Source organism: Protopterus annectens, chromosome 2.part2 (genome assembly GCF_019279795.1).
Source record: "Protopterus annectens isolate FY-2018-M chromosome 2.part2, PAN1.0, whole genome shotgun sequence".
NCBI lineage: Eukaryota > Metazoa > Chordata > Ceratodontiformes > Protopteridae > Protopterus > Protopterus annectens.
Genome location: NC_056730.1, coordinates 490,602,720 through 490,628,120, shown reverse-complemented (window position 1 = coordinate 490,628,120; position 25,401 = coordinate 490,602,720). Strand labels below are relative to the sequence as shown.

General features: G+C 41.2%; 1 protein-coding gene across 2 annotated transcripts in view; it reads right to left on the bottom strand.

Moving 5' to 3' along the window:
* EXOC6B (exocyst complex component 6B) overlaps positions 1-25,401 on the bottom strand; it is a 5,967,963-nt gene that overhangs the window by 2,958,629 nt on the left and 2,983,933 nt on the right. For both annotated transcript variants that reach the window (XM_044063970.1, XM_044063971.1), the window contains exon 11: positions 10,162-10,282. In XM_044063970.1, coding sequence (XP_043919905.1) covers positions 10,162-10,282 — 121 coding nt within the window. The remainder of the gene's footprint in view (positions 1-10,161; positions 10,283-25,401) is intronic.

Genomic DNA, 25,401 nt, shown 5'->3' with positions numbered 1-25,401 from the left:
ATTTCTGCATTCGGAGGGGGGGGGGGGGGCATGAACGTACTCTTTCTTTTTAAAACAGCTGCACCTATGTTTTCACTAGTAACATCTACCCCAGGCCTAATAGCTGAAAAATACAGTTGGAGATTAAGTTTCCTCATGTAAAGTTTTAAGTTGATTAAGACCTGAGCAATGTCCAAACTAAAATTAGGTACAAAACTGATACCTTTAGTGAACAACTCAAAATGTGTCTCACTCATGACGAATTCAGTATAATTGTAAATAATAAAACCTCTGCTTCTTGAAATTTGATACCTCGCAGCAGGCATCATACCATCAAACTCAGGAGAAGAGGCATTAGAGGCAGGGTCCATGGTGGGGAATGCGTCAGGCTCCTCAGGAGTGGGTACCAGTGTTGTCTTGGCCAGTCTGGAGCAATGAGAATCATCTTTGGTCTGTCTGCTCTAGTTTTCAATAGAACTTTGGGCAGCAGAGGAAAAGGTGGGAAGGCATAAACTGTCATTGATGTCCAACTGAAAGAGAGAGCGTCCACTCTCCAGGCCTTTGGATGGAAAATCCTTGAGCAGAATTTTGTCAATTGGTGATTCTTGTGGGAGGCAAAGAGATCTATGTCTGGCCTTCCCCATGCTTGGATTATTTCTGTAAAAACTTTTGGATGCAACTTCCATTCGTGTGGATCTGTCATATTTCTGCTTAGGTTGTCTGCCAGCGTGTTTTCCTTGCCCGGCAAGTACTGCGCTTGTAGTTCGATTTGTAAGTCCATGGCCATGTTCCAAAGTGACATGGCCAGTCTGCATAGGGGGTATGAATGTTTTCCTCCCTGCTTGTTTATGTACCACATAACTGTGGTGTTGTCCGTTCTTATCAATAGTTGACCTGGTTGCAGAAGGTCTTTGAAAGCTATAATAGCATTTATTACTGCTAGCATTTCCTTTTGATTGATGTGAAGGTGCTTTTCTTTTTGGGACCATTTGCCCTGAATGCACCGATCTGTCATGTGCGCCCCCCCCAGGCGTAGTCCGAGGCGTCTGTTGTGATGACTTGATTTGCTTGAGGCTTGCTGAATGCAAGATCTGTGTTTGGCATGCTTGAGCCCACCACAGAAATTCCTTTTGTAGACATGGAATTAGTGGTATTATTGTTTCCAAACTGTGGCTGTGTTGAGACCATAGGTTTTTCAGGTACCATTGAAGTTTCCTCATATGCAGCTTTGCACATGGGATTAGTAAGATGCAAGATGCCATGAATCGCAGAGCCTGCAGAATTTTCCTTGCAGTCAGCCTGGTGCAATTTGCTAGTGCTCTGAAGTATTGAGTTAGTTGCCCCTGCTTCTCTGGCGTGAGGTAGGCCATCTGGGTGTTTGTGTCCAAGTTGGCACCCAGGAAAATTATCATCCAAGAGGGTATTAGCATTGATTTATTTTTGATGACTGTGTATCCCAGAGAGTTCAACAACATTATTACATAAGCCAAATGTTTCAGAAGAATGTGCTTGCTGTCCATTTGGATCAGGCAGTCGTCCAAATAGGGGTATATTTGTATCCCTTGAAGTCTGCAGTAGGCAATTACTGATGCCAGGCATTTCGTGAATACTCTGGGTGCAGTAGATAAGCCAAAGGGCAATGCAGAGAATTGATAATGGGTTGAACCTGCAAGAAATCTGAGGTATCTTCTGCAATTTTGTCTGATTGGGACATGCAGGTATGCCTCCTTGAGGTCCAATGTTACCAGCCAAGACTCCTTGCCCAGCATGGGAAGAAGCTGCTGTAGAGTGAGCATCTTGAATTTTGGTAAGAAATGTGTTTAGGATGGATAGGTCCAAAATAGGTCTCCAATCTTTTCCCTTCCTTGGTACCAGGAATAGTCTGGAATAAAAACCTTGACCTTGTTCGTGCGTAGGTACCTCTTGAATAGCTTTCATGTCTATGAGATCTGTAATTTGCCTTTGTGCCTCTGCCCGTTGATTGTGTGGCAGGTTTGGCATGCCTCTCATTTTTGGAAGGGTGTGAAAATGGAATTTGCAGCCTCTGTTTATAATGTCCAGGATCCATTTGTCTTTTGTGACAATATGCCAATTTTTTGAAAATAATGCCAGTTTTCCTCCTAAGGGGGCTGCCATTTGAGTCTTGCTTGGCATGCAAAGGGGAAAGTCATTGGGTTTGCTTTCTGAATGATTGCGAATTATCCTCACCACCTCTTTGTGTAGGAGCTTGCCATTGTCTGCCTCTAAACGATCCTTGGGATTGTCCTCTGCCCCTCGGGCGCCTGTATCTACCTCTTTGGGGTCTGTCCGTGGCTGGAAAGGACCAATTTTTGGAAGGCCAATTTCTACTGAAACGTGGGGGTTGTACCTGTAGAAAATGTTTCACAGTTTGCATTGATTTAGCCTTTTCCTCCATTTTCCTTAATACCCCCTTCAGCATTAGCACCAAATAATACATCCTTTTGTAGAGGGGCATCTAGTAATTTAGCTTTGACATGATCAGGCAAGGTTTGTTCCTTGAGCCAGGCATGTCTACTTATGACTGATCCTGTAACAGCAGCTCTACATGAGGCCTCTAGAGCATCAAAACCACATTGTAAGGTATGCTTACCCACTTGTTCTGCACTATGCATCAAATCCTGCAACTCCTTCAAGTCTGGTTGTTCAGGTTGTGACATTTTACTTTTCAATTGTGATAACAAAAGCTGTTGGTATTTTAGCATATGGAACTGACAGTTTAAGGCCCTCATGGTTAAGGTAGCTGAGGTATATACCTTTTTCCCCACCTTTCTAAGGATCTGGAATCTCTCTCGGAAGGTAATGGATTTTTAGCAGTGGAGGCCTTAATTCCCTTGGGGCCCTGTGAGGTGGTTTCTGGGTCAGCAGCATGGCTTTTGTATAGAAATTGGTGTGAGTCAGGAACCCTGTAGTACCTGTCAGGCTTGACTGGGGCTGGAGGTAGAGAATCCGGGTTAAGGCAGGCCTCCGAGTAAACATCATCTAGGATGTCCAAGACAGGAGGTATAGCCAGAGGCCTGTGCTGAGGTAGCAAGAGAAATTCCCTAAGCCTTTTCTTGGAATCTAAATAATCTTGGCCTTCCCAGTGGAAGTGTTACCTTAAGGTATGCAAAGTTTCCCCAAAATGAGTAGTCCTCTGGGGGGGATACAGAAGGAATGGACTCCTCTGCATCAGAGTCTTCAAAAGGGGAGTAAGAATGTTCCTGATCATCAGAGTGCTCTGAAATAATGGAGCCCTGATCAGAGGAGGGGGATTCTTCCTCCACTCTGGGCCTTTTGTCCGGTGGGGGTTGAGAACCCCTGATAAGAGTAATTAAATCCTCAGCCATTTTAAGCATCTGTTTTTTAGGCATGGGGCCTGGAGATGGGCCCTGTGTAGCTTGTCTCTTAGAATGCATGGCTGCTTTAGACTTAGTGAAAGCCTTGATGGAAAAAGAAGAGGAAGGTCTGAAGACACCTTGAGTGGAGGTAGACCTGTCCACATTTTGAGGTTCAACACCAAGAGTGGCTTCGGTATCTGTAGTCGGGGTGTGGGCCGAGGAGCCTGCGACCTCGGGCACAGGAGACACCGCCAATGGAGTGTCGTCGGTAGTCAGGGGCTGCGTAGGCACCTCGCTGAGAACCGGACCACGTGTAGTCGGCTTTGGCATGGTGTCGGTAGAGGCCGCGGACCTCGTGTGTCGGTCCTTATCTTTGCGTTTTTTAGACAAAACTGGAGTCGGAGTATCCGACGACATAATATAGTTAAATGTTTTTCCAAAATAATGCTGGACGAACTCCGCCCGACACTTAATGGTGCGTTTGTTGAATGTAGCACAAAAGCGACAGACCAAGACGGTGTGGTCTGGGCCTAAACAAGGTATACAGAGGGAATGGAAATCTTTATGCGGTATTTGCTTCCCACATGAAATACAATTATTAACTTTGTCTGACATCGGTCTGAGGCAAGAAAAGTTTCCCCAACGGGGTACTTAGCTTTCAAGAAGACTTCGGTTTCAAAATTTTCATAATTTCAGGAGCTGGCCGACGGGCACTTGCGAACTGCTTCTGCTTCGGGCACCGTGCAGCAAGAAAGACTGAAGAAAATGGCGTTGGCTGGTTCCTTTATACCCCTGTCGCACTGACGTCAGGGAAGAAGCGACGACAACCGACGCCGGACCTAGACTTTGGAATCCGGCCGACCGAGGACCCGCCTGACAGCAAGAAAACCCATCTGTTATGACTGCAGCTGTATGCACGATGAACATCTGTTAACTGAAAGGGCACATTGTGTGTATGTACCAATATTCACACACCCAGACACTGGTAAGGTCTACACCTTTAGGATAGAAGCAGACTGTAATGCAGCCAATGTGATATATTTGGCTGTTTATCAGACATGTTTCAGTTTCTACGATGGCAAGACCAACCGTAAGCTAAAGGATCGTATTCTTGAACACATATATGGCATTAACACCAATTCAGAGAATAATGCATTGGCGAAGCACAATCCCCTTGCTGGGTCATTAAGAGTTCAAATTCATGGTCATACTGAGAGTGTATGGTAGTAACAGGGGTGGGGACATAGAGAGGTATACAGAAACACAGGAGGTTAAATGGATGTTGAGGTTACAAGCAGCTAGGGGGGTAAAGGTTTAAATTAAAAGATGTCATTAAAGCCCTTTATGAAACAAAGGGAGCTGTAGATGTATTTTTTGTTAAGATTACTAACAGCTATATGAGATTTTAATGCATTTGGTTTTAAAGCTTTTTATATGTGCCTATCACTTTATTTTATAGTACACACCCTATTGGATGCAATGTTTTTACTTTACTATTTAAACAGTGGTGTCAGTTGTTTTGTTATGTCTGATGAAGCAGTACTCATACTGCGAAAGCACTCACATTTTTTACTATTAAAAGGACTGTATGTTTTATTCATCGCATTGACTCAATCCTTTTATGAGTTCTTTGTTTTCCTGCTTTGTGGGGATTGACTTATTTACCATCTGTGCTGCAGTTTGTGTTTGTTGGATATGATTATAAAGTGTTTATGTCTACTATAGCTAAAAGAATGACAAAAGTGATGCCAAAATTGTTAGATATGGATCAATGTGGTTTTGTGGAGGGAAGGCAAACATCTGACAACATTAACAGCCCACTGATGATCCAGAGGGAAGCAGAAAGTAAGAAAATATCACTGTTGTTGGCAAGTCTTGATGCAGAAAAAGCATTTGACAGAGTAAGCTGGGACTTTATGAGCAAGGCAATGGAAGCTTTTGCATTCCCTGATAAAATTATAAGACTGATTAGGACGACGTATAAGGAATCAGAGGCGTAAATTAAAGTGTGTGGGCTCCTCTCTGGTAATTTCAGGTTGAGCAGAGGAAACAGGCAGAGGTGTCCTCTTTCTCCTTTGTTATTTGCATTATAGTTAGAACCATTGGCATGGAAAATAAGGGACTCAGATATTCAAGGATATAATTGGTACAGTAGTCAAGAAAAGTTGGCTCTATTTACAGATATTATTTTATACCTGATAAAACCCGAAAAGACCGTTTCAAACCTTTTCGGGATACAAAATGAATGAAGCTAAAAGAAAGGAAAGAGCAGTAAATTATGCACCCACACACAATTTGGTTCAGCAATATCCATATTTATGGGGACGTGACAAAATGAAGTATTTACAAGTATGGATTAAAATGATTCCGGTGTGGCAGCTAAGGATATGTGGGAAGAGACTAAAAAGATAATGCAATTGAGAAATTTTAAGCTCTGTTATATTGATTAGATAATAAGATACAAGCAGTTAAAATGTTTTTAGTCCCTTTAGTCTTATAGACATGTTAGGAATATTTGTATCAACCAGAGGAGAAGTTGTGGATAGCAAGTTAATAAAGAGCTGAAGGATTTTATTCTGGGAGGGGAAAATGGCAGGACTCAAGTTGGATAAACTGACTCTTCCAACAGAACAAGTCGGATTGGGATTGTCCACTTTGAAGGGGTATTTCAGAGCTACATAGTTAAGGCTCCTATACAAAGCACAAACAGAAACCTATAATTTAAATTGGAAAGGGATGATGGTAAAACAGAGGGGAAGCTCAAGAAACGAGGAGAGACTGGGATTTTGGATGTAGAATTTTAAGGAGAATAACAATAATCATACAGAATACTACAGTCATAAAGCAGCAGAAAGTATTTTAAGAATTAAGCCAACACAGGAATGGAGAAAGGAGATTCTGCCAAACGCAAATTAAACTGCACAAACAAGCCACCCTGGAAGACCCCTGGTATTAATAGGTTGTACAGCAAAAGAAAAATCTGTTGAAAAGTTAGAAGGAATGTGCACAACAGAGCAAAACATTCCTCATTAGTCTAAACAGACAAATCAGGGAACAAATCAAGTTTCTAAAAGTAGACTTTGAAGGTAAAAACGGCCTTCAAAGCTAAGGATAACCATAAGGCATTTTTCAGTTATGTCTGCAGTCTTAAGAGCAACATCCAACAATGTGTGGGAATTAGTTGTAGTTGGCATCACCTATACTCAGCTGGAAAAAATAGCAAATCTGCTGGATGAGAAAAATTCAGCTCAAATTTCACTTCCCCATCACCCCCAGTTCTCTCCCAAGAAATACCCTTCAGCACTCCACTGTTAATCACCGCCAAAGCGTAGGTTGCCACTACGCTCTCTAAAACTAAAAATATGGTTTCAATAGGGCTTGATGATATATTAGACTGCCTTTTAAACAGCTCAAATCAGGACTTATCAGGTCCATCAGGTTCTCTATTTAACCACAGCCTCTGGACTGGCTTTTGTCCCAGTAGAGTGGAGGAGAGCAACAGTCATCCATTTGCATAAAGGAAGACCATCTACTGGCTAGTCTTGTATCTAAGGCCATGGAAAGAATAATCACAGGCCTGATAAATAAAGACATAGGAAACCACCAAACACTGGACTCGACCCAATTCAACTTTCTCAAGTGCAGTTTCATGCCTACTGAATCTGTTGGATTTCCTTGAGAAAGACATTAAAGCCATGGATGAGGCAAAACAGTACATACTGCCTACCTCAACCTGGTCAAGGCATTTGATACAATTCTCCACTCGAGTATTAAAATAAATTCACAAAAGTGGGCATAAGTCCCTATGTCACCAGATGAATAGCCAACTGGCTCACGAACAGGACACGTGATTAAAGAGGGTGAATTCAGATCCAGCAAGAGGCCAGTTACTAGTGGTGTGCCACAGGGATAACTGCTGGGACCATTCCTGTTTGGAATACACTTCTCCAAAGTCAAGGCTAATGTGGAAGGCCTCTGGATGACAACATTTGCTGACTGCAAGGTGGGAGCAATCACTGAATCCCCCAGTGATGTAGATATCCTTCAGGAGGGTCTAGATCACACAAATGATTAGTGCCAGAACCATGGCTTAAAACGAAATGCAAAAAAATACAATATTATCCCCTCTGGTAAGTCAAATACCCCTGCAAATTACAACATCAACAGCACACTGCTAAGAGTAGACTCAGAGGTGAGAGATCGAGGTACACATATATAGATAGTAGCCTGAACTTTGACTGTCAAGTGTCCACAGTGGTGAGGAAGTCTTTTTATGTGGTATAACTTATAAGAAAAGACATGTTGTCCAGATCCAAGGAACTTATACTCCCTGCTGTACTCGTCCATCATTAGACCAATAATAGAGTACAATGCACTATTTGGCATGTACTTGACTAGGAACTTACAGTAGCTGCAGTGACCAGAGTTTCCTCACAAAGAAAATACAGGGTGAAACAACATGTCCTACGCTGATAAAATAAAATCCCTATCCCTTTACTTCATCTCCTATCGACTATTAATGGGTGACCTATGCCTGACGTAAAAGGCACTAAAATGTAGCTCTGCTACATATCTGCAAGTCAAACAGTATGAGAGTCACCCAATCTAGGGATCTAAACTTAGTCAACAGACTAAAACAAGACATGCTGGAGAGAGAGATATATATTTCAGAGATTGCCCTTCTTTGGAACAGGCTTCCTGTTCACCTTAAACCGAGCCCATCCCTAGCCCTCTTCAAACGCAATTTGGATCAATGGACTGGGACTCTCAAATTCACACTTGGGGTATTACCTATGTCTTTTATGGACATAGGCAATGTGGTAAGACACTCAATGCACAAGCACAAATCCATGCCATCTTTTTGCCCCTAGGGGTCATACATGGGTTAAATCAGGTTATATTGACTTGTCTTATAAGGGCTCTTAAGCCACAAGCCTAGTAATCTCCTATGAACCTATGGCTCTGTACACTCAACACAACAGAGGTACATAATTAGTGCAGTGCTGTACAACACACGGGGGCAGAAAAAAAATCTCTGAATGCATGCTTACAACAATCCAATCCAACAAAACACATGTACAGGCTTTAAATACGCTGAAATGAAGGGTATGCAGCTTGTCTAAATGCTTCATATTACGTCTCTATGAGAATAGTCAGTATAACCACTACTGCACCGAATAATGCTTGCCTGCATTCATTGTGCTGTACCTAATCTGCACGACAGAACTCAGCATAACCCTGCTATATTAGACTGTGAGGTATAACAGCACTGTCGGTGTGCTCTAACTGTTCAACCACATCACCAACGGTGTTAAACTATACAGTGAGGATAAAGCTGGCTTAAACCAAACTGCAGTGTATGCAACAAGTTTAAGCATCACAGAAGTGGTTGTAATAGGTCTGATATGTGGAAAAATACATTACTTGGCTTGTAATGCAATTAGTATGATTTAACAAGTTATTTCAACAAAGCTTAGTACAGTAATTAACATTTTAAACATATTTATATTGCCAGAAAGTATTGTTACATACTTTTTTTTTTTTGCATCTGCCTGCTGAAGAGTAAATACATTTTTAAGTGTTATCATCAAATATTTTATAAGATAATTCCGTATTTACACACTAATATAAAAGATAACATTCTCAATAACAATGTATTAACTAGCATATCTAATGCAATAAAGCAAAGTATTTGAAAGCTACATTGTGGAAAGTCCAGTAAACAGACTCTCAACTGTCCCTATTTTGGTGGAACATTTCTATTTTCAGGCCTGATTTACCCCTTTACAGGATGTCCCTGCTTTTGGAGGTATGTCAGTATTTTCAAGCTTAATTACCCCTTCACACAATTTTTGGAATTCCCTTCATCACATGATTTCTAAAGCTGTATAGTACACAGAAAATTACACTACATGACCAATATACTAGTGGCAGCAGCAATTTAAAGAAAGGGGACATACATCTGGCATCTCCCTTTATCTTAAGGAAGAAATCAGTGACCTTGCGTGGTACAATTTTTCAATACAGTTCATTAAAGTTTAGAAATTTTACACTCTGATAATGTGCCTGACTTTTTCCCATTATTTTTGTCACTCTGGTTTGAAACATATTTCCGTGTAGTATCCTACATTTCTACTGGACAAGGCAGAGTTGCGTGCTATTCGGTATTCAAACTTTAAGCAAATTTGTTGTGCAGATTGTTAGCAGGATGTTCCTACTTTTCAAAGGTCTTTCTTCCTAATTTTAAAGTTTGCAGGTTGAAAGGTATGCATAAAAATAGGGCAAATAAGAGTTTATGAAATGCCATCACTTTTCTCAGAAATGTTGAACAGTGTGTCTTTGCATGAAAATGCATGCGTGTATGTGTGTAATTCAAAAAGCTAAATAAAATGATATCATCAATACTTTACAGAGTAGTATAAGAGGCTAACATGCCCAATGCTAACCATAACAACAAAAATATCAGAGGTTTTCATTAATTCAAGTATCATTCATCTGTCTTTACGAAAATCCTGCTTAGTTTATACTAATATGAGATTTCATGTGTACACAGCCAACCATTAAAACAGCAGCTACCTATTTCTGTGCTTAATATACAAAATTATTTTTCAACTTTTGGCACTGATTTGCATGTAGAGGGCAAAGGAAATGCATTAGCTATCTTTGTTTATCATGAGTTGAGCCATCCAAAAATAAATGCTTATTAATGTCTAGTTAGTGCAAAATTCACTACAGGAATATAAATACTTCTAAGCATTTGCTGCTGAATTTAAATGTAATTACTTCAGCTATGCAGAAGCAAAATATGGGTCTACCCATTACCTTTTTATTTTTTTTAACTTACCGAATGAGTTCGAAGGGCTGCAATAGTCTTTGACAAAGCCAGCTCCCATAATTCATCTATATATGCTCTGTTTACTAACCCCCGTGTTGTATGTAAGATATGGTCTTCAACTACAAAAAACCTACAAAAGAATTAAAAACAAGTTGCACATTAACAATATACAATGACCATTCACGAATCTTTACAACATTTGTTCAAGCCAGTTCCTCCTTCTTACATGTCTCAAAATCATGGATTATTCAGATGTAGAAGTGAAATAAAAGTAAAGAAGCTTAGAAGAGTGTTATTTATAAATGGGTACACATCATCTGAATCCTGTGATCTCGGGCATGATTCTCTAGAAATTGAATAAAAGTGAGGGGATATTTAATTAGATTATACCCAATCGGATAAAACTGAAGTGCACAGATGCATAACTAAACAAGCATTAAGTAGGATTAGAAAAAAACGAAATTGCCAGCAACTATTTACCAAAATTGACAAAATGAACATTTGCAATTTTAACTTATAACTAAGCTGTACTTTGAACAGAGAAGAGTATCTACTTCCACAATGCCCCTCATATCCCACCACTTTATATCCTGTAAGGTCACAGCCCCGTTGAAAAAAAAAATAATTAGCTTTCCAAACAAATCCTGTATTCCTCCAGCTATGAGAAAGAACAACCTCAGATTTAAAACACAAGTGCCAAGCATCCATTTCAGCAATGGCATTCATTGAAATGCTGATTTCTAAACAAAAAAAAAAAAAATCAGCAAATTGGCATGTATTCACTGTCACAGCTGTAAATAACATTCAGACAACTAAATGCCTACCCAGTACATGCCATTTTTTTAACTGATGTAACTTTTCTTTTGTAATACTTTCCACATCAGATTCTTATCAACTCATATTAACAAGGAATAGAAAGTATGAATCACTTACAGATGACACTGACTAGACGACCAAGGGAACCCACATTTTCCTTTGACCTGGGTACAAATGAATGGCATCAACAGCATATAATTACAGGCAGCTATAACAACATCTTCTAGGAAACTATGACCCTGGTACAACCTTTAGGATTTAACTAGGCAGGTGCCCAACCTCATTTTGTACCAACTACTTTTTCTGAGTGATGGGCAAAAGGTTCTACTTATGGAACTGTGTGATTCAAGTACTTAAAGAAAATCACATAAAATGTGATTTTAAAATGCAGCTGAGCATTGTGGAATGGTACAACTACATTAACAACAACTGATGGTTAGGAGATGTTACATTGTACAGAGGAATGACAAAGGTTGATGCAGAGTATCATGAAAGCTTGCAACACTGACTTACAGTACTGTGGCAGGCTAAACTAGACACTAAAATTAGCTCCCCCAGCAAGGGAATATGAAAAAATAATAATCTAGTAATTGAAGTTAAAAAGTCATTTCTTTTTTGATACTGCACCATTGCTTTGGGTTAGTGGTGAAGGTCTCAAAAAGACTGAAAATGAATGGAAACGAAAGATAAGGTTTAAGTGGCAGCAGACCTTGAAGAAATGTCTACTAGAAAGAATGAGAGCTTCTGAAGAGCAGCTTATGGCCACTCATAGTTCCATAGGATGATACTAGGCTATTAGCCCAGAGACCCTTATAAGCCTAGCCAAGAATTTCGCCCATTTTCCCACAAAGTCAGCACCTGTTTCCCCTATCCAGCAAGGATTCAGGTGGGAATCCCAGGGGTGTATTTTCTGTTTCCTATCCAGTCGTCCAGGCTCCTCTTAAAGGCGGCTCAAAAAATAAAACTTCAAAGAGATTTCAGAGGCTTAAAAAAATGGGCAAGTGAGTGTTAGTTGATAAGAGGACGATAATGGAGAACACTGGACAGAGCGTAACTCATATCTATGAATATGAATGTGAGTTATGCTCAGTGCAGAGCTCCCATTACTGCCTAGCACTCAACCTCTTGCCTCCAAAAACAATCATTCCTCTCAACTGTCCCTGATTTTCATGGTCGTCCCTGATTTTGACACAAATTTTAGCTCTGTCCCTCTTAATCCCTCCTAAAACTGGTCACTTTTAGAGGAAAGGCAAATAATTACCCTTAAATGACACTAATTAAAAATTATTGACTTCTTTTACTTCAGAAAATGTATATTAATTCACAGTGTCTTATTTTGTTAATGTTTCAAGTTAACAATACTAATATTTTAAAAGCGTCATTGACTGTCCCCGATTTTTTCCAAATTTGTCATGGACTCGTGTGTCACTGATTGGTTGAGCATTAAGAAAACAACCAAGAACACTTTTAAAAATATTAATAGTATTATCTTAAATGTTGACAATGTAAGATGATCTTAGTCTATAAATTATTGCAGTTATCCATTAAGTATAGTCCTCTACCTTTTCTCACACAGAAATAATTAGGAGAGAGAGTGCAACATTTTGAGAAAAAAACAGATAAGAGGTATGCTTGAAAAGGTGTGCACAAAAAGAAAGATTGCAACCTCAACTACGGATAAGCATTGTAACTGTAACTTCTAAATGCTGTGGGAAAGTTACCAAAGATTTGCAAATATAAAGGTTCAACGCAAATAATATGCATTGAAATATAACTAAACAAATCTACACAATATAGGACCTGCCAACCCTGAGATAATGGAGAAAGTACAGTTGTGTAAACTTACCATAAATGTAGATGTTCAAGTGTATTCACTATTGCAGTCATTACATTTGGGTAACCTGCTGGCAGGTGGCCCTCAGTCGGCCTGATTAAAAAAGTCTTGGGTCCTGCGTTGGTTGCTGTCCCTTCTTCCTTGACGTCAGGTCATCAGGGGTATAAAACATGCAGCCGACACCATTACATCAGTTTTTCTTTCCCCAGATGTCAGGTGCCCCCCCAAATGGGGAGCCAAATATTTAAGTAATTTAAAAACACAAAAATATATACCTCCAAACAAAGGCAAATACACCAAAAGGGCTTTTAAGTATAGTAAAGGAAAGTAGAGGTACAGTAAGAGAAAAACAGTGGGTTGGAGTGAGGGTATCCAGGACTGCAACAGTGAATACACTTGAACATCTACATTTATGGTAAGTGTACACAACTGTACTATGTTCTTCATGTTTCACTGTTGCAGTCATTACATTTGGGTAGATTCCCAAAGCTATGGTTGGGAGGATGGATTTATAGGTTCATAGGTAGGTAACTAGGCTATTGGCCCAAGGGCCTACGTAAGCCTAGCCAACAAGGTTCCCTGGCTTACGCCACCCAAGAAAGTTATTTTCCTGTGCCAATGTCGAGCAGAAACACAGAAGTGATCCCGGGGTGTATTTCCTATTTCCCATCCACTCATCAAGATTTTTCTTGAAGAGTGCTAATTGACATAGATGGGTTTTTACAGCATTAGGACCAGCTATAAGGCCCTGCAGGACTGCAGTGGCAAAGCCAGCTCTGGATTTAAAGAAGGATAAATGGTAATGTTTGGTGAACGTATGAACTGAGATCCAGGTACCAGCTTCTAGAATGTCTCTGGTAGAAACTCCTCTGAGAAAGGCTGTAGAAGAAGATGCAGCCCTGGTGGAATGAGATCTGATCCCCTGGGGGATAGTTTTACCATGGTGCGTATAGGAGAAACAAATACAATGGCTTATCCATTTGGAAATAGTCTGCTTTGAAATGGCCTTTCCCTCTGCCCCTGCAGCAAATGCCACCAAGTAGTTGTTCAGATCTTCTAAGAGATTTTGTCCTGTTTAAGAAAATTTAAGTTGTCTGTGTACATCCAATGAATGCAGAATCTGCTCCCCCTAGTTTTGTGGATTGGGAAAGAAAGTTGGCAAATGAATGGTCTGATTAACTGCCACAATGGATACCACCTTAGGCATGAAGGATGGATTGGTCCTGAGAGACACCCTGTCCGCATGAAATAAATGAAAGGCTCCACTGCCATAAGAGCCTGTAATTCGGAAATCCTTCTAGCTGAAATGACTGCTAAAAGGAAAGCTGTTTTCCAGGAGAGAAATTTTAAGTCTGCAGTAGCAGCTGGCTTGAAAGAAGGGAGAGTGAGTTTTTCCAATACAAAATTGAGGTCCCAGGCAGGGGTTGGAGCTCTCCTGGGTGGTCTTAAGTTTTTGGCCCCTCTGAGATACTGCTTTAGCAGAGGATGAGAGAAATAGGGAGGTTCTGTGTTGTAATGAGCTGAAATGGCTGAGGCATGGATTTTTATGGAAGAAAAGGACAGGCCGTTGTGAAGCATCTTAGTTAAGTATTGTAAAATCTGAGGAATACCGGGCACTACTGTGCTTGTCCCTTGTGACTGATTCCAGGCACAGAATCTTTTCCATTTTTCAGCATAGGATTTTCTAGTACTAGGTCTTCTTGCCCCCAAAATGACATCCATCACAGGTTTACTGAGGGATGTCACGGGTGAATTTAGGTGATTAACCACGCTGCAAGATTCAAAGTTTGGAGCCGAGTGCGCAGAATTTGGTTGTTCTGGTGAGACAGTAAGTAAGGTGTCTGAGGCAGGAGTCACGGTGGAAGGTGTGACACATTGCGCAGGAGTGGCTACCAGTGCTGGCGAGGCCAGTCTGGAGCAATCAAAATCATTTTTGTTTTGTCCTGTTTGACTTTTAATAGAACTTTGGAGAGCAGAGGGGGAAAAGCATAGACTGATAGGTTTTCCAGCTGAATGATAGAGCATCCACTTTCCAGGCCTTTTTGTGATGAGTTCTTGGGCAGAATTTGTCCAACTGATAGTTCTGGGGTGAGGCAAAAAGATCTATGTCTGGGCTCTCCCATTTGCATGTCAACATGTTGAAAACCCATGGTTCCAGCTTCCATTCGTGTGGGTTCATGAGATTTCTGCTTAGTTCGTCTGCCAGAGTATTCAGCTTTCCTGGCAGGAATTGATCTTGTAATTGTATATGATAGGTCAAGGCCGTGTTCCACAATGCCATGGCTAGTCTGCAAATGGGGTAGGAGTGTGTACCCCCCTGCTTGTTTATGTACCACATAACTGTGGTGTTGTCTGTCTTTATCATTAATTGTCCTGGATGAAGGTAGTCCTTGAAGGCTGTCAGTGCATTCTGTACAGCTAGCATCTCTTTTTGACTGATATGAAGGTGCATTTGATTTGGGCTCCATTTGCCCTGAATGCACTTCCCTGCCAGATGAGCCCTCCAAGCATAGTCTGATGCATCTGTAGTTAGGGTTTGGGCAGCAGAGGGTGGAGAGAATGGCAGTCCCTTGTTTTGGTGGCAGGCCTCTGCCCACCATAGGAACTCTAGTTGCAGGCAAGGTATGATAGGAATCATTGTTTCCAGGCTGTGACAATGTTGATTCCATAAACTTAAGTACCACTGAAGTTTCCTCATATGCAGTCTTGCATATGGAATTAGAAGAATGCAGGAGGCCATGAACCCCAAGGCTTGCAGAATTTGTCTTGCAGATAGCAGGGTTTTTTGTGGCTACCTGTTTGAAGTAAGTTACCAAATGAATTTGCTTTTCTGGCGTAAGGTAAGCCATCTGGGCAGTTGTATTCAAGCTTGCACCCAGGAATGTAATTTTTTGAGAGGGTACCAGTTGTGATTTCTTTTCGTTTATGGTGTACCCTAGACAAGTTAGAACCCTTTAGACAAATGGCAGATGTTTTAAAAGAGTGTCCTTGTTTTCTGCCTGAGTTTGACAATTGTCCAGATATGGATATATTTGAATATTTCTTTGCCTGCAAAATGCAATTACTGGAGCCAGGCACTTTGTGAAGACCCTGGGTGCAGTAGATAAGCCAAAGGGCAGTGCAGAGAACGGGTAATGCAAGTAACCTGCTTTAAAGCGGAGGTATCTTCTGCAAGATTCCCTGATTGGGAGATGCAGGTTAAGCCTCTTTTAAGTCTAGAGTTACCAACCAGGCATCTTTGCCTAGCATAGGAAGTAACTTGTTGAAAAGTCAGCATCTTGAATTCTGGAATGTCCAGAAATGTGTTTAGAGTAGATAAGTCCAGAATGGGACACCATGATTTGTCTTTTCTGGGTACCAGGAAAAGTCTTGAATAGAAACCTTGTCCCTTTTCCTCTTCTGGTACTGGTTGAATAGCCCATATGTTCATGAGGGACAGTACTTGTTTCTGGGCCTCTGCCCACTGATTTGGGGGCAGGTCTGGCCATCCGTTTGGGATTGGCAATGTGTGGAAATGAAATCTGTATCCCTGGGATACTATATTTAAAACCCATTTGTCCTGGGTTATAAGTTGCCAGTTTTTTGCATGAAGTGCCAGTTTTCCCCCCAAAGGGGCGGCTGAAAGGTAAGTGTTTGGTAAGTGTAAAGGGAAGTCATTGAGACTGCTTACCATAGGGAGGTGCCTTGTTGTTTCCAGATTTGGAGGAGGAGGCACCCCATTGTTTTGTTCTAAAAGTCCCTTGTGACTGAAATCTGGAGCCTTTGGAATGTCTGGGTTTGACTTGAGTGGCTCTCGAAGGAACTGGTAAGGATCAGTTCTTAGTAGGCCAGTGCCTACTAAATCTTGGAGGTTGCACTTGTAAGAAATATTTCACAGTTTGCATAGATTTAGCTTGATCTTCCAGCTTTAGGTATGTAAAGTTCCCCAAAAGAAAAATCCTCCAGGGGAGAAGCAGAAGGAATGGAATTGTCTGCATCCGAGTCCTGAATAAGTAGGTATAGACAAATACTGTTCATTAGAAGAGTCAGAAGAAATAGAATCCTGTTCAGAAGATTCACAATCAATGTCTTGCCTAGGCCTCTTAGAAGGGGGGAGGGGGGTTGGCTACCCCTGATCAGAGTAATTAAATCTTCAGCCATTTTGATCATTTGTTTTTTAGGCATAGAGGCCTGCACACGTGGCTCAGGCGTCTGTTTTTAGACATAGATTTAGATTTTGGCGTTAGTTTTGAAGATGGCGTTGGTCTAATGTACAAATGTGTTGGCCGGAAAACACCCTCAGAAGCCAGTGCTTGCACAGCAGTTCCGGACCCATCTAAGGTAGAGACATCCATGTGTTCCATAATTGAAGCATCTCGCGGCATACCGGACTCTGAATGGGTCTCAATAGAGGCCTGCAAATCAGAAGTAGCGGGTATCAGGGGCTGTGAAAGCACCTCACTGAGTACCGGCGAACTGGCGACTGGCTTAGGAAAAGTGTCAGTCAGTTTTGGACCTCGACGGCCTGTCGCTGTCTTTTTCTTTGCGTTTTTTAGGTATTCCGGTAGTCAGATTGCTAACCGACGACATTTCTGGATAATTAAAGCGAGAGCCAAAATATTTAGAAGCAAAAACATACCGACTTTTAATAGTACGTTGATTAAATTTAGCACAAAACTGACAGCAAGGTACGTTGTGGTCAGGGCCTAGGCAAGGAATACAGTACAAATGAAAATCCTTATGAGGTATTTGCTTCCCACAAGTAATGCAATTATTAATTTTTACTGACATCGGTAAGGAGCAAGAAAAAGTTTCCCCAACGGGCTACTTCACTTTTTAGTTGAAGACTTCAGTTCTGAAACTCGAAAATGAAAATTTCAGGAGTCGGCCGACCGGCACTTGCGAACTGCTTCTGCTTCAGGCACTGCGCGGCAAGAATGACTGATGTAATGGCGTCAGCTGCATGTTTTATACCCCTGACGACCTGACATCATGGAAGAAGGGACAGCAACCGACGCAGGACCCAAGACTTTGTTAATCAGGCCGACTGAGGGCAACCTGCCAGTAGATTACCCAAATGTAATGACTGCAACAGTGAAACAAGAAGAACATCACTGGACTGAAGTTGTGCCTTTGCAATCAAGATTTAAAATGCTTTTACAACTACATTTCTGCTGTAAAAATTCAACCACCACTCAGATACACTATTTCAGTCCAGTGTTCTCCATTATTGCCAGAAAGGGGAGGAATGAATTGTGCAATGGTCCAGTGACTTGCACGAGTGAATGTTGTGATGCAAGACAGAAAGAGGTCAAATATGGAGGTGAAGTGCAAAGAATCACAACAGACTAACCCCACATGCACTGATGCCAATGATATCACAGTATTTGATCCTTTGGAATTACTGCTTTACAAGCTGGCCTGCTCTCTCTACGATAGAGATGGTCAAGATCTCAAAAAGGAAAACAAGATGGAATAAAGGCAGACAGACAATAATGCAGTAGTTCCATGATGAGTATCGCTTGAGACAATTAAACTGGTAGGAAAAAAATTTGACTATGTTTTACCTATTGAGTTATAAATTACCTGTGCAAGAGACATTAGTTATAGGGAAGGGGTTAACCTTGATTCTGGCCAGTGACTGACACATTTCTGACTAGAAAACGTAATCTGAAACTTTTACTTCCAGATCAACATCAAGATGAGAAACTGTAAAAAAGCCTAATAGACTTGTTCCAAACAACCATCCTACTACAAAAATATCTGAAATGGCCTGTAAGGATGAAATAAATAAATTTAATGAGCCTAAGAAGCATGAGTTTTTCAATTTAACAGAGCAAGAACATATGGCTTTAAAAAAGCCTGACCAGGAACATGACATTGTTATAAAAGGGACATATAAAGGAGAGGGGGCACTGTCAATGTATAAAAACAAATATACTGAAGCTATGAGAGTAATGTTGAATGACAATGTCTACAAAGCAATTAGGTTAAAGTGGCAATGTTAATAGAAAATATAAATACACATTTAAAATATGCATTTGAATGATTATGTAGCTATAGAGAAAACAAACTTCTTTCATACAAAGACCCCTGTAATCCCCATGTTCTATGGTATACCTAAGAGACAGAGATTAGAAAAATTCTCCCATGAGACTTGGCTGTTTCAGGAAGAGGCTGGACAACTGAGTCTATTTCGATTTATTTGCAAAGAAAATTAACCAAAACAGTACAACAAATAGGTTATATATGTGATAATAAACATATTCTGAATAAGTTTAAATTTCTGGGAGAAACAAAATGTTCGTGGAAATTATATTTTTATTACAATAGGTGTAGATGCATCGTTTACATCAATACCGAATCAGCACAGTACTAAGTCATTCAGAGGGCATCTGAATGAACACACACCCTGGGATTCAATAAAGCCTACACTAAGTGTACACGATATGTAGTCAATAAAATTATCAAATTTTTTGTGCTTTCTAGTCACTCAGAAAGTCTGCGCTAAGTGTATATTTAGTCTACACTTTATGGTAACCTTTATGAATCTCTGCCAATATTTAAAGCTGCAAGAACATCAGTAGGAAAACTAAAGTTAGAAGAAGAAGGTGTGCATTACATCTATGTTGTCTGTTCACTTAAATCAGTGTACACTTAGTGCAGACTTTATTGAATCTGGCCCACAGTTTTTACTAATACACAGATTAACACCCTCTGCGAGCTAATGCAAATTATATTAGAAAAATCTATTCTTTTTTGATGACAAAATATTTTTACCAAAGCAGGGAAACCATGGTTACGACAGTACTGATATGGAGCCTGTTATAGGTTCATAGGTTGGTACTGGGCTATCTGCCCGAAGGCATATATTAGCCCAGCCACGTTGTGCGGTATTCACCGCCCCTTTAGTAGTTCCCTAGATCTTGTACTAGCAGCTAGTACCCTTGGCCCCTATCTAGTAGTGCTGTTGGTGTGATCCCCGGTGTGAACTTTCTGTTACCCATCCACTCATCAAGGTTCCTCTTGAAGAGTGACAGTGAGGGGCTCTGTCTTATGTAGATCGGGACCCTGTTCCATAGTAAGGGAAGTCTCTACGAAGGGAATCTATCCCTCCAGCATGTTCTACTCATTGTTGTGTTGAGGTTTATAACCCTAGAGGGTGTAGCTCGAGTAGATTTGGTTTTGCTAAGATGGAGCATGTTCAACAATTCTGGGTTGGACATGGCTCTGTACGTTAGACAGAGATCGCCTCTGAGAAAGCGGTATGCAACAGAGAACAGTCTTAGCTTTTTCAATCGTGCTGCATAGGGCAACTGTTTGAGACCAGTAATCCTCTTGGTTAGGTACCTCTGTGGCCTCTCCAGCTGCTGGAAATGTCTAGCCAGGTACACTCCAATTGGTGCATTGTACTCAATAATGGGTCTGATGAGGGAAGAGTAGAGGGGCACCATTACATCCTTAGATCTTGATGCGAACCCTTTCGTGGTCAGATGGGTCACACAGAAGGATTTTCTAACCCCTTTGGCAACATGATTATCAAAGGAAAGCTGACTATCTACTTGGGTTCCTAGATCCCTTATTTCTTCTTCAGATTTCAGGGGATTACCTCCTATGTTGTAGTTTGCGGGTACTCTGTTTTTTCCAAAGAGGATTACTACGCATTTTTTGGCATTTAGCTTGAGACCATGGCTTTGACACCATGTATAAGTCTCATTTAGGCCCTTCTGGAGGATGTCCATGTCTGCCGGAGACTCTATTATAGCACCCAGTTTGCAGTCATCCACAAACTTAGTCTTATGTAGTGGGTACTTAACCTTCTAAACTGTGCAGGAGAAGAAACAAGCTTCTCACCATACCTCTCAACTTAACTGTCCAGATTTTCACAGAATGCTCAGACTGTTCCCCCATATTTTTGGTCTGTTCCTCATAAAATTTGTGGTTTTCTAGATTTTGGAGGCAAATCAGTGAGGGTAGAATCCACTAAATAATAACAGACATTTGAGTATTAGACTTCATATTCTTCAGAAAATGCATGGAAACATAAGACCTTTTATTGTACCAATGTTTTATGCTTAAAAGAACAATATTTTAATTTTGCCCCCCCCCCCCCAATTATTTTTGGCTTTGTCCAGATTTTTTGTGCTAAGATTTTGAGAGCTATCCTTTCCACCCAGCCAATTAGGCATCCATTTGTTTGCTTGCTGTCAGTTAACAGGGTCGATGAAGTAGTCTGAAGACCCTTACCAGCCACAACATATACCCAAGGGCACATACCATCACTTCACAACTTTTATGAGCTGGCACACCACTGCACTGATGCAGACAGACAGCTTATACCTAATTCTTGGCCCAGGTATTTTGTTATGCAGTCCAAAACTTCTTGTCATCACTTGTAGAGAAAAATCAAAAAGTACAGGATACAAGAGTGTAAACATTAACATCCTGCAATTACATTCCCATAATGCTGTCAGAAATTGTGTTTGTTTTCATCTTGTTTGGAAAGTAAAATCATTTTAAAAAATCCTTTCCCCTCCTATTTTGTAATTTACTTCAGGTCTCCAATGCAAAGGCAGAATATGGTTAACAAAAGAGTCTCACATTTTAGTAAGTTACAGTTGTGTAAGATCTTGCCATAATGGTAGATGTCCTTCTCTTCCTGTTGCAGTATTCTTTACAATAGTAATCCCCTGCCAAGGGCAGCCTGATGTCCAGCCAGTATACCAAAGCCTTTAAGTTGCTTTAAAGTACTCTGTACGTTACAAATATGCTCCCTACGCATACCGTACGGCATAAAGGTGAAGTTCGGATGCACCATCCTCAGAACTGATAGCCCCAGCAGGAATGACAGTCCAAAAAAAAAAGAGGTAACCACTACATCCAGAAAAGAAAACAACCAGGAGGAAGGAGGGAGGAGGTGAATACTGCAACCGTGAACAGAAGGACATCTACTGTTACGGTAAGATCTTACACAACTGTACTCTATCCTTCCATTTCACTGTTGCAGTATTCTTTACAATAGAAAGAGTGCAAAAGCTCAGGAACAAGACAGGGAAGAGGATGAACAAACAGAGCTCTCTAGGAACCCATGAAGAAGGGCCATAGCAAAGCCAGCTCTAGCTCTGGATATCATATCCAACTTATACTGCTTGGTAAATGTATGCACAGAAGATTAGGTAGTTACCTCAAGAATAGAGTTAGTATCAAACCCTTTAAAAAAAACATCAGAAGAAGCCACAACCCTAGTAGAATGTGCCTTAACAGAAGAATAAAGGCTCTCGACATGGAAGGCATAACAATAAGAAATTAATTTAGAAATCCAAGTAGTAGCAGTTTGCTTGGAAACAGCCAAACCTAAGGATCTATGATGAAAGAAAACAAGGAGTTGGTCAGATTTATGAAAAGTCTTAGTCTTATTCAAATAAAATCTGAGTTGTCTATGCACATCCAAGGAGTGAAGCACATTTTCACTAGCAGATTGTAGAAAAGGGAAAAAGTGGGCAAATGAAAAGACTGATTAAGGACTGATTAAGAGACAAGTCAATTACCACCTTGGACATAAAGGGATTAGTATGAAGGGGCACTCTGTCCTTATGAAAAACTAAAAAAGGAGGATAAACCATAAGAGCTTAAAGCTCAGACACCCATCTGGCAGAAGTAAGGGCTAACAATAGTAGTCTTCCAGGAACAATACTGTAAAAAAGTTGAAGCTGCAGGCTCAAAAGGACCATGAGTCAATTTTTCTAAAACAAAATTAAGATCCTAGGGAGGAGGGGTAGACTTCCTGGGAGGTCTAATATGAAGGATGCCTTTAAGAAACTGTTTAGACTCGAATCTAAAAGCTAAAGGCCGACAAGCAGAGATGGCAGATAAGTGGACCTTAACAGAAGAATAAGCCAACCCAGCACTGAGAAATTCACACAGATAAGACAGAACCAAAGGAACATCTACAGAAAGTGGATCCAGGTTATGAGAAAAACATCAACCAGAAAACCTCTTCCATTCAGATAATGGGATTTCCTAGTAGTGAGCTTCCTGACCTCCTGCAGGACCCTAAGCATGTCCTCAGAAAAGGTGTCTATATGGAATCCAAATCCTATCACCCACAATATCAGTTGAAGAGTGGACAGGTAAGGATGGAGGAGAGCTCCCTCTTCTTTGGTGAGTAGATCCATCCTGTGAGCTAACTTGTGATGACTGTCTTTGGCTAAATGTAGAAGAAGAGGGAACCAGTGCTGTCTGGGCCAAAACAGAGTCACCAGCAAGATTTGAAAGCATCTTGTTATATTTTGAATTGGGCCTTTGGAATGAGGGAAAGGGGAGGTAAGGCATAAAGAAACATCCCCTTCCAGGAAGAGAGAGGTTTGTCCATCTTCCAGACAAGAGGACTGGGACAATGGGACAAAAAACAGGAAGTTGTCTGCTCAGAGAGGAGACAAAAAGATCTACTTGAGGAGTACCCTACTGGTGGACAATGTCCAGAAACAAATCCTTGTGCAGCATCCACTCAAGGATTGTGCTATGGACCCGCTCAGTGTGTCTGCCACAATTTTTCTGACCTGAGGAAGTATAAACAGTCTGAAGAGTCACCTGATACTGAATAGCTAGTTCCCACACTAGGAAGACAACCTGTGAAGGAGGCAAGATTTTATCCACCCTTGCTTGTTGACATACCACATCACTGTGGCATTGTCTGTAAATACCTCGAGAGCTCCCAGGGAGAATAGAGGGTGAAAAGCCTGAAGTGCCAGCAGAAGAGCTCTTATTTCCTTGGCATTGTTGTGGTCTTACCTTTGCTGAAGCAACCAAGGACTCTGCACCTTTAGAGAGTCGAAGGATGCTCCTCATCCCCAGTCTGAAGGATCTGTGAACAGCTCCTGAGATGGAAGAGGGAGTTGAAGGGGGAACCCTAGACTAAGAGTCAACTGCTGAATCTACCACTGAAATTCCAGCTTGAGACATGGAAGAGGAGGGACTAACAGGTCCAGGGGTTGAGAATACTGAAGCCAAACTAACTTTAGAAACACTGACGTTTTCTCATGGAGTTTGGCAAAAGGGAGCATAGGGATGGTGGAGGCCATAAAACCTACAACTCTCAGAAACTCCCTTGCTGTGATTAAGGCCAAAGGGAGAAGGGATGGAAAGAAGAAAACGAGAGTCAAGGCCTTGGGAGGAGGTAGAGATGCCAACAATGGAATAGTTTGGATCCTACACCCCAGAAATACATGAGCCTGTGAAGAAGTCAGAAAGGACTTTTGGAAATTTATAGCAAACCCCAGGCTTTGCATGAGGGAAAAGGAAAAGTGAAGATGCTACAGTAGAATCTCTGGAGAGGATGCTTGAAGCTGGAGATCGTCTAAGTATGGAAAGATATGTATCGCCCTTAGCCTGCAAAAAGCAATCACAGGAGTGAGGCATTTGGTGAATACCCCTGGGACAGCAGAAAGAGCAAAGGGCAAAGCAGAGAACTGAAATTGCCAGGAAGCAACAGAGAAACATAAAAACTTTCTGAAAAGGGGATGAATAGGAATGGGAAGATAAGCATCCTTGAGGTCCAGAGACACTAGAAAAGCCTGAGGAAACAACAGAGGAAACAAAGTCTGAAGGGACAACATCTGAAAGAAAGGTACCTTCAGAAAGGTGTTTAAACGAGAGAGGTCCAGAATGGGTCTCCAAGTGCCCTCTTTTCTGGGAATCAAAAACAGTCTGGAGTAAAACCCTCTCCTCCTTTGGGAAACCAACTTCCTGAGAAGTTCCCCGAGTCATCCTGAAGCATCCCTGGAAAGAAAACAAACTGTTCCTGAGGGGGCTGAGGAATGCCCATGAAAGGGGGAAGAGATTTCCAAACTATGTAATACCCTAGGTGGATAATGGACAGAACCCAAGAATCTTGAATAATCTTTAACCAAACTGGAAGAGAAAGGGAAAGATGAAAAGAAAGAGGAGTATGGCTGAGAAAAGGAAAGTGAGAAAGCACCTGGTTTGTCAGGAAAAGGAGATTTTTGTGTCACAGGAGTCTGGGTAGCTTTAGCAAGAGGAGCGCATTTACTCCCCTTTTTGTCCTTGGGAGCAGGGCAAGACTGCCTATGAACAAAAGCTGGTAGATTAAGAGTAATTACACTGAAATTTAGGAACAGGGGAAACAAAAAAAATAAGTTATGTACTCACCATAATGTTCTATCTTTGTTGTCCATCTCGCCTTTCATTCTTACATGTGGGTTTGGAGCCGATCCTCTGCTTCGACTCGGCCAATTACAGAAGCTCGAAATATCTAAGTTGGCTCGTGGCAAGGCAGGTATCCCATCATGCAGTGGTATCAATCCTCAGATCTTGTTTGCTGCTGACTGTAATAGAAAATAGTTATACTGTATCCTCAGGTAAAGGAGAAACAATAGTGAAAGGTCTCCAACATAAAGGAAAGAGCAAAAATAAGAAGTTATGTACCTACCATAACGTTCCATGTTAGTTGTCTCCTTCTCGCCTTCTTTCTTGCTGGATGGGTTCAGCTCCGACTCAGCCAATACTAAAGCTCGAGAGCTAATTCCACCGGCTCGAGGCTCCCCTATATCCCACAATGCTAGGCGGTAACTACTCAGATCTCGATTGATAGCTAAACCAAG